The sequence below is a fragment of the Perkinsus marinus genome (assembly GCF_000006405.1).
Source record: "Perkinsus marinus ATCC 50983 genomic scaffold scf_1104296934654, whole genome shotgun sequence".
Classification (NCBI taxonomy): domain Eukaryota; phylum Perkinsozoa; order Perkinsida; family Perkinsidae; genus Perkinsus; species Perkinsus marinus.
In genome coordinates this window covers 79,266-87,559 of record NW_003214682.1, presented here as the reverse complement: position 1 = coordinate 87,559, position 8,294 = coordinate 79,266, and the positions used below count along the sequence as shown (strand labels likewise).

The 8,294-nt window shown below is 41.7% G+C and overlaps 3 protein-coding genes across 3 annotated transcripts in view; all 3 read right to left on the bottom strand.

Annotated features, from left to right (window-relative positions):
- Positions 1-1,315, bottom strand: Pmar_PMAR017459 (hypothetical protein; the record flags this gene model as incomplete). The annotated part of the gene is made up of 4 exons (XM_002784729.1): positions 1-96; positions 330-404; positions 895-1,002; positions 1,297-1,315. Coding segments are annotated over 4 exons (297 nt in total), but the record flags the coding sequence as incomplete, so codon positions are not given.
- A 2,554-nt stretch (positions 1,316-3,869) lies between these two features.
- Pmar_PMAR017458 (hypothetical protein) lies at positions 3,870-4,025 on the bottom strand (the record flags this gene model as incomplete). Its single annotated transcript, XM_002784728.1, has 1 exon — positions 3,870-4,025. A coding segment is annotated over one exon (156 nt), but the record flags the coding sequence as incomplete, so codon positions are not given.
- A 188-nt stretch (positions 4,026-4,213) lies between these two features.
- Pmar_PMAR017457 (hypothetical protein) overlaps positions 4,214-8,294 on the bottom strand; it is a gene marked incomplete at both ends in the record, with an annotated part of 8,255 nt that continues 4,174 nt past the window's right edge. Inside the window, 9 exons of the mRNA XM_002784727.1 lie at positions 4,214-4,240; positions 4,635-4,822; positions 4,867-4,951; positions 5,183-5,287; positions 5,858-5,965; positions 6,646-6,720; positions 7,039-7,115; positions 7,423-7,589; positions 8,047-8,168. Coding sequence (XP_002784773.1) covers positions 4,214-4,240; positions 4,635-4,822; positions 4,867-4,951; positions 5,183-5,287; positions 5,858-5,965; positions 6,646-6,720; positions 7,039-7,115; positions 7,423-7,589; positions 8,047-8,168 — 954 coding nt within the window. The remainder of the gene's footprint in view (positions 4,241-4,634; positions 4,823-4,866; positions 4,952-5,182; positions 5,288-5,857; positions 5,966-6,645; positions 6,721-7,038; positions 7,116-7,422; positions 7,590-8,046; positions 8,169-8,294) is intronic.

Here is an 8,294-nt window from a genome sequence, read left to right as displayed (position 1 = left end):
GGCAAGCCGCCGCGCCGCATGGTGTTTCTTCAGTGCTTGAGCTAACTCGTCAAACAAAGAAGAGACCTCGGCCCAGTTCTGGAAGCGCAGACGAATCTGAGCATGAATACGCCGATTCAGCAGCAATATTATTCCTGTACTCAATCTCAGTACATGGATTGGGAAATTTCCTCACTAATTAGTTCACAAAGAATGCAACTAAAAAGTTTCCTCACACTTTCCATGCCACACCGTTCACAAAACATTGTAGAGAATTTCACAGCCCACTGCGAGAATTTTAACACATAAAGCCACGAATCGGATAAGATAGAAGATTCTCATGTGCATACCGCATCACTCTCGTCGCTCCCAGATAGCGGGCCTTCACCGAGAACGGCAAACTCTTCTTTGAGAACTGGTAATACCTGAATAACTTCAACTTACACACTACACTAACCCAAGGGGCTCTGAGTGCCCCTAGAAACGACCAGGGGAAATTCATACGATATTGTCTTTCACAAGCAGGGGAATATATGTTGGCTTTCCTCGAGTGAGCTCAGGTTTCCCTCGCCAATTCTACAAGTTTACGTACGAATTCCGGTGGAAGTGTTCAGGAACCAATAAGGACCCCCAGAAATTTTATCAGAATTTTCACATTGTCACCAGAATTTTGTTGACCATGTTCGTATTTACTCACACTGTTCGCGAACGCTAGGATGTTCATGAAAAGCTCCGAATCTCTCGAGACGGTTGTTTCGCTCGAGAAAACTCAAAGTGTAGAAGATCCATACCAGAATTTGGGTTTGCGTACAATATCAACACGCAGACGCACAGAAAGCAATTCAGCAGATAGGGCGCACAAACGACAGTTGATAATAGGAACCGAATTGATGAGAAAAACAACACAAATCCTACCTCTTCATAATCGTCCGAGCCAATACTGCCTCTAATCGTCTTGTATTCCGAGGCTTCTTCCAAGGCTTTCTGTATGGGTCGCCGATCAGTTGCACCAGCGGGTGTCCCCTGGGAAGGATAAAGATCTCACACTCAGTATGTATGCAGACCTAGTCAACACGAAAGTGTGTCTATTGGATATGCAACTGTGAAAAAACGTGTTCTCGGGAACTAACAAGAACCAATCTGACTCAATACCGTATAAACAAATGTAAACATTGGTATGAACATGTGATGTAATTATGGTAACCTTTTGAGATTATGATAGCGACAAGTTGTTCACTATCATTAATCCCGGAATAGAAAACGCACATATGCATATCAAATTGGTATACAAAATCATCGTCTACAAACTGAACTCACCATCATCACATCATTCAGAATCGGTGCGTCTGATAGAGTCTCAAGTTTAGCAGGAAACAACTGCGGCGAGCTGAACGACACTGTCAACACAAACTTCATGCCCGCGCTATCCTGCAAATTCATGACTGAGACTCGAACAGATTTTATCGCTAAAAATGGTATCTAGCAAAGATGACATAAGTCACCCCCATGCAAAGTTCACTTAATTCACCTTCCGCTCAAGTTCATTGCCATGTTTGGTAGAAAGTTTAAGGAGGGAATCAGGAGTCAGGCAAACGAACGTCCGGACCGTCGACTCTGCAACAGCAAGAACATTCCATCTGCATAAGCATACTCTTGAGGGAGTACGCCATTGAGCCAGCTTATACATATTATATTGGAGTGAAGTTTCACTCGTTACACGTAAGGTGACGAAATACTCTGTGAAAACCCGATATTCGCACTATGCAGTTGCTGCTTGGTCGTGACTCATAGTAGATAACACGAGTCGGGAGACCTCTATCTTAATCTATTCGGGGGGATGGGAGATTAGCTATGCACATACGTGCAATCACGCACGATGGGTAGGCCGTTATGATTGCTACTGTCCCAACTGTGTGTCATCGAAAGTGTCATTGTCCTTGCTGTGTGCCACTAAGAATTCAGCTGTCTACACTGTGCGCGCTGAAAAATTCTTATCGCATGCAATTGCAAATTCAGCAATTGCACTTGCGCGAAATTGCATTTGTATGTTCCTGCAATTGCATTTGTGACAATTCCAAGAAGGACCAGCGAGCAATTGACTGGTATGAACCGATATATGGGAAAAAGCAGTGTAGGAGGGAAGTATGCACTACACTTGTTGGTGATGACAATATGAAAATTCTGAGGAAGCTTGCTTCTATACACTTCTACTCCTATTCCTTCATCAACTTCCAAAGTAAATGAGAAAAGTTCTTCTGCCCACATATATTCCAACGCTGGGGAAAAGTAGAACTTAAGAAAATGCCCAACTTGTAGTGATCGATCAACATGATGTGATCGCATATACATTAGCGAGTTCCTACACATCTCATATACGTATGAGAACTTTCTTCGAACATCTTCGTGGTGTTATCAGTCTTGGAGGATGTACGTTCGCTTTCCTCAACTGACTTCAGAAGGTCCCTCACCAATTAAACAAGTACACATGAATACTCGGCCAAAAGTCTACAAAAACCAATGTGAATTTCCTAAAATTTTCTCATAATTTTCATAGTGTCACCAACACCCGCAGTTGGCCATATGCACATTCCCCCCACACTGCTTTTTGTTGTTGTGAAAGCTACGACATAACTCACTTTCCTGTAGCTCCATAGAATATACGATCGGTCCATCATTCCCTTGCGAGTGACCTTGTTCGTGTTCAGGTCCAGCTAGCCGTAGCACACGAGACACAACGGCCAAGTCAGGGTCGTACTGTCTGAGGCATCTCCAACTGGTCGTATGCAGCGCTGGACGGACTTGTTGGTGGTGCTCAGAACTACAGTACCAAAAGCAGTGACATGGCAAAAATACAAGTGGGAAAATATGCAGTTGTCAATTCTTGTTGCTTTCTCTACGCTTCTACCCTAATTCGTATGTAATTAGCGCGGAAGCTCCTGAGCGGAGTTTCCTCACCAATAATAGAAATTCGGGCAGGAGTGTTCAGGAACCGCCAGTGATTCCCCCAAATTTCCTCGAAGCTTCCCCGAAATTTTCTCGAAATTTTCTCGTTGTCACCATTGGTGCCTGTCGTTGAAATGTCGGAACGATTTGGTGACTCACCAACACATGTAGTTGACTGTGTGCAAATTTTCCCCCACAGTTGACTACAAATTGAAATTCTCAGGAAATTTCGGGAGATTCTCTTTGGTTTCTGTGCACTTCTACCTGAATTCGTATATAATTAGTGAGGAAAATCCCGAGCTCAGCTGAGTAGAGTGAACAAATATTCCTCCAACACCGACGTTACCTGTCCCACTCAGTATCCTTATCAATCACCGAGTTACGCAGTCCGCGGAATATAGATGCTACACCGAGCAGAATTGCCGATATCAAACATAATGCGAATGTGAGCAATCCTGTAATGATTCCCTGAGATAACAGAACATAGTCGTATTCTGATACAAGTCAGTGCTAGAGGATAATATGCTCGCTTTTCCCAGCTTAGCTCAGGAGTTTCGTCACTCATTATACAAGTTTACTATAGTACAAATATTCAGAAATCAACATGAATTTCCCGATTTGTTCATATTATCACCAATACGTATTGTTGACCATGTGCATATTTCCCCCCACATTGTGAAACTCATTTGACTACGATTCAAAATTCTGAGGAAATTTTGGGGAATTCTCATCGCTCTCTGAACACTCCTGCCCGAATTCTTCGAGTAGCTTTGAAAACTCCTGAGCTCAGCTGATAAAATCAAACATATATTCCTCCAACACTGTTGGTTTCTGTACATTTCTACTCGGTTTCGTATATAGATAGCTTTGTAAACTCTTCAGGTAAGCTGAAAAAATCTAACATATATTCCTCCTCCAAAACTGCTGGGAAATACGTCGAGTCTCACCGGAATCAATGCCACAACTGTAGCATGCCTGCTAGCCCCATAGGGATGCCAAAATGCGAGTAAACTCCCGCGATAGATCCTGATAACTGCAAGTCGAATTCCCGTTACTATACCATCACCAACACCAGTGATGGCTAGTTGGGCCAAACGCGCGGCCTGAGATGAAGGTGAAAAATGTACAAGTACATATCAAGGGACAGAGTCCCTGGCACAGCAGTACACAAAGGCTTAGCGCGGTGGATCCGCGCTCAGCTAGCCATAGTCTGGGGATAGGATAGAGAGTTAAGATCATATTTTCCTTTACCATTCTCAAAGTCTTATAGTTGGTAATACTGAGTCTACGGCTAGGGGAGCTGGAGAGCCTCAAACCACTAACAAATACATATCAAAGAAAACAATAATAACATATATTGTAAATGAGAAAATGTTCCACAGAAGCGTGTCTTAACTTTTAGATTTTTGTGATACTTTCTCACTGCATCACTTAATCGCAAATCAACGATACAAAATGCCAGGCTGGGAATATGCTCAGCCTAGCGATTAACTTATCACTAGCAACACCGACTGAACAACAGTAACATACACCAACACACGACAGTGTTGGGTAAATAAATGTTCGATTTCCTCAGCTGCTGAGCTCAGCAGTTTCCTCACTAGTTATAGAAGTTCACGTACAAATTCGGGTAGTAGAAGTATACAGAAACCGATCAGAATTTTCTCATTTTTCCTACATCAATATGCGATACCATCACTTCCATAATTCACCTCAATTGTGTCTTCATAACACGTCATATCACACCCACGTCGATCACTCAGTTCTTCCTCTCCAATCCATATCCACTGTAGGTAGATTATAATAGCATCAGCACTAGCATGTAAGCCACTGGTCATTCTCGACAACGAGTCGAACAGTCCTCCGACCACTCCAGCACCAATCGATTTAACTCCGCGACCTACACAAGTAATTACCCCGTCATTCCCTCGTGGTTAAGCCCACCTAGAGACGTAGTGAGAGAATGTGAGTCACCTCGAGAGGTGGCATCAGTTGAATCTCTGAGTAAATCTACTATTCGATCGCCGACCTAGCAATATGAAAACAATGTAAGGAGACTTTTATACACGACATCCGAACAAAATGCGATAAAATGCATAGTCTACGGGAAATAGATGAAGTCGCTATAATGGAGTTTTACCCTAGTGATAGAACATATTTCACGACTACTGCATAGTGCGAAAATCGCGTTTTTCACCGAGCTTTATGCCACTTCGCGTAAAACGGGTCGTGAAACTCAACAATTATACCAGGAACTCACCCGATTGAGGAAGGTCACAGGATTGCCGAGGACGTCGATGGAGCCGATGATTTTCAGAAATTGCATCATACCTTCCCGCACGTAAAAGCTGGCTATGTCCGATGCCTGAAAATGAACAAAAACAAATTAATCTCAGTTTACATCAAAATATTCACTCCAATGAGAAAACACCGAAATATGTTCGCTTTTCTCAAAAGTCTATTTACAAGGCTAATTTTCTTGGGGTGGAGAAAATTTGCATATTGTCACCGACACATATACTCGATTATGTACATATCCCACCGCCTCCCAGTTTATTTCGACACATTTTTGACTGAAAATTCAACTATGCTACAATCAAGATCGAAAATGAAAATCCACTTGTAAGCTCGGTACTTTAAAAGTGCCGGAATTACAACTAGATTCATCTATAGAGACAACTACTAGCAACATCACCACTAAGACTGTGCAAATCGATAATACTACATTTTACAATTCTTTGCAAATTCAAAATAGGCAAATCAATTCACACAATGGAGTTTCACGCGTTTTACGTGAAGTGGCGTAAAACTCGGTGAAAAACGAACGATATTCGCGTGAGATATGTTTTTCACCAGTGTTTTTCATATCACTAGGGTGAAACTCCAATGAACACATCTCGACGATTTCACGCTAAACGTAAAATATTTCGCTTACGAGTTCCGCTGGTGTAGCAAATGAGTGTTCGTTTGTGATTGCCTTAAATCTCATGGGGGAATTCGACACCTTCGGGACGTTCTCAAAGGCGGCGTTCATCAACCGCACCTATACGGGCAACATTGGGCGAATTTTCTTGATTTAATTACATATTAATATCTTATTTATAAAACCATATCTTACTGTAAATATTATTATATATTGGAATTTCACCCGCTTTACGTGAATGGCGTAAAACTCGGTGAAAAACGCGATATTCGTGGCCTGTAGTAGTCGTAAAATATGTTTTTCACTAATGTTTTTCATATCACTAGGGTCAAGAAACTCCATTATATATACAAGTAATTTAATACCACATAGAGATGATATAAATAAAGAGTATATAATAATAATATGATTATAAATAAAAGTATATAATTTAATATGTTGTAATAATGAAGTTTCACCCTAGTGATATGAGAAACACTAGTGAAAAATACCATTTCACGACTACTACATACCGCGAATATCGCGTTTTTCACCGAGTTTCACGCCACTTCACGTAAAACGGGTCGTGAAACTCCAATATATCATTGATAATATTTCGCCAAGTGTGGTAGCGAAAAATTCATTTAATAATGTTGGAGTTTCACGACCCGGTTAACGTGAAGTGGTGTAATATTCCATGTAAATTATAAGACGTATGTTTTTCCGCGACCAACAACACAAATGTTTTCCGCGGAGTAAACGTGAAACGCGTTTTTTCATATCACTAGGGTGAAACTCCAATATCAACCTCATCAGCTTACCAAGGCCACATCGTCGTCCTTTCCTCCCTGCCTACCCCGCGAACTCTTCGTATGCAGCGATAGGTTGACCCTCACCTGATGAAAATCAACGATGTCGTTATCGAAGTTGGAGGAATATATGTTTGCTTTCCTCACCTCAACCCAGGAGATTCCTCACTATACAGGAGAGTGTAGAGAATTACACTGCAATTTTTCGAAAAAAAAATCAAAAATCTTGTCAATCTTCAAATTTTCTCATCTTCCAGAGTACAAAAAATTACATACGAATTCGGGTACAATTTTCCGAGGTTTCTGCAGATTTTTTTTTAAATTCTCACCAACACACGTGACTAATCATGCGCATATTTTTCCCCATGCTAGCCATTATTCACAACAACAGAAACCACAGCTCACCGGGTCCAACGTGAAAGTTTGAATATAAACTTTACTGTCAGCTGGTGCTCTCTGACTCGCATCAAATTCCGGCGTACCTACTTCACCAGGAATTCATTCAGAAACCGATGATGGAGTTTCACACTAGTGATATGGAAAAACATAAGTGAAAAATACGATTCACGACTACTGCATAGCGTTTTTTTCACAGAATATTACGCCATTTCACGTGAAACGGGTGAAACTCCAATGTTCCCGGAGAGGAGCTCATTTTGGATTTTTCCACATTGCTAGGAACATCTGGATCTTCCCATGTGAATGTCATCACATTAGGAACACTTTCCTCACTGTTATCAGACCCCTGTAACAATATGTCCTCTGCATACCACTCCATCCTCAACTTACCCAACATATTATGATATGCCACCATAGACGAATTAGCAGACGTCCTTGCAGTGGACCTTCCCAGGACGGTCTGCTCATCTGTTTCCCCCGCAGTTCGCACCGAGGCCACATATCGCGCCACACTGGCCGGCACGATTTCGAATAGGCTGTATAACTCCATCATAAACCTGGTATAATAGCAAATGTAGACATAGATTGATTATACTCTGAAGTGTCGTTCATTGAAGTGCAATCTGATATAATGGAGTTTCTTGACCCTAGTGATATGAAAAACACTAGTAGAAAAACATATTTCACAACTACTGCGAATATCGCGTTTTTCGCCGAGTTTTACGCTAGTTCACGTAAAACGGGTCGTGAAGCTCCAACAATAGCATTCAGTTGATATCATATGTAGAAATATAAATCAACTTCCCGGAGTTTCGCCCTAGTGATATGAAAAACACTAGTGGAAATCATATTCCATATTTCACATCGCGAGAAACGCGTAAAACACATTTGGCGTGCTCTCTATTAATATAAAACTAATTCACAGAAAATTGGGGGTGTTGCGGACATGCCTATGGAGCGGTATTGGTGATATCAACAGCTACACAACAATAAGACTTTAACCCAGGTACTTACCTCAGCATTCGAACGAATGATTTCTGATCAACATTGATCACCAACGGTTGCAGGGTCACATTGAGACTGCGGATCTCCCGTATGTTCCTCCACTCATTTCCCGCCATGAGAACTACACCAACCTACACAATGGAGTTTCACCACCCTAGTGGTATGAAAAACACAAGTGAAAAACATATTCCACGGCTACTGCTTAGTTTGAATATAGCGTTTCTCACGGAGTTTTACACCAGTTCACGCTAAACGAG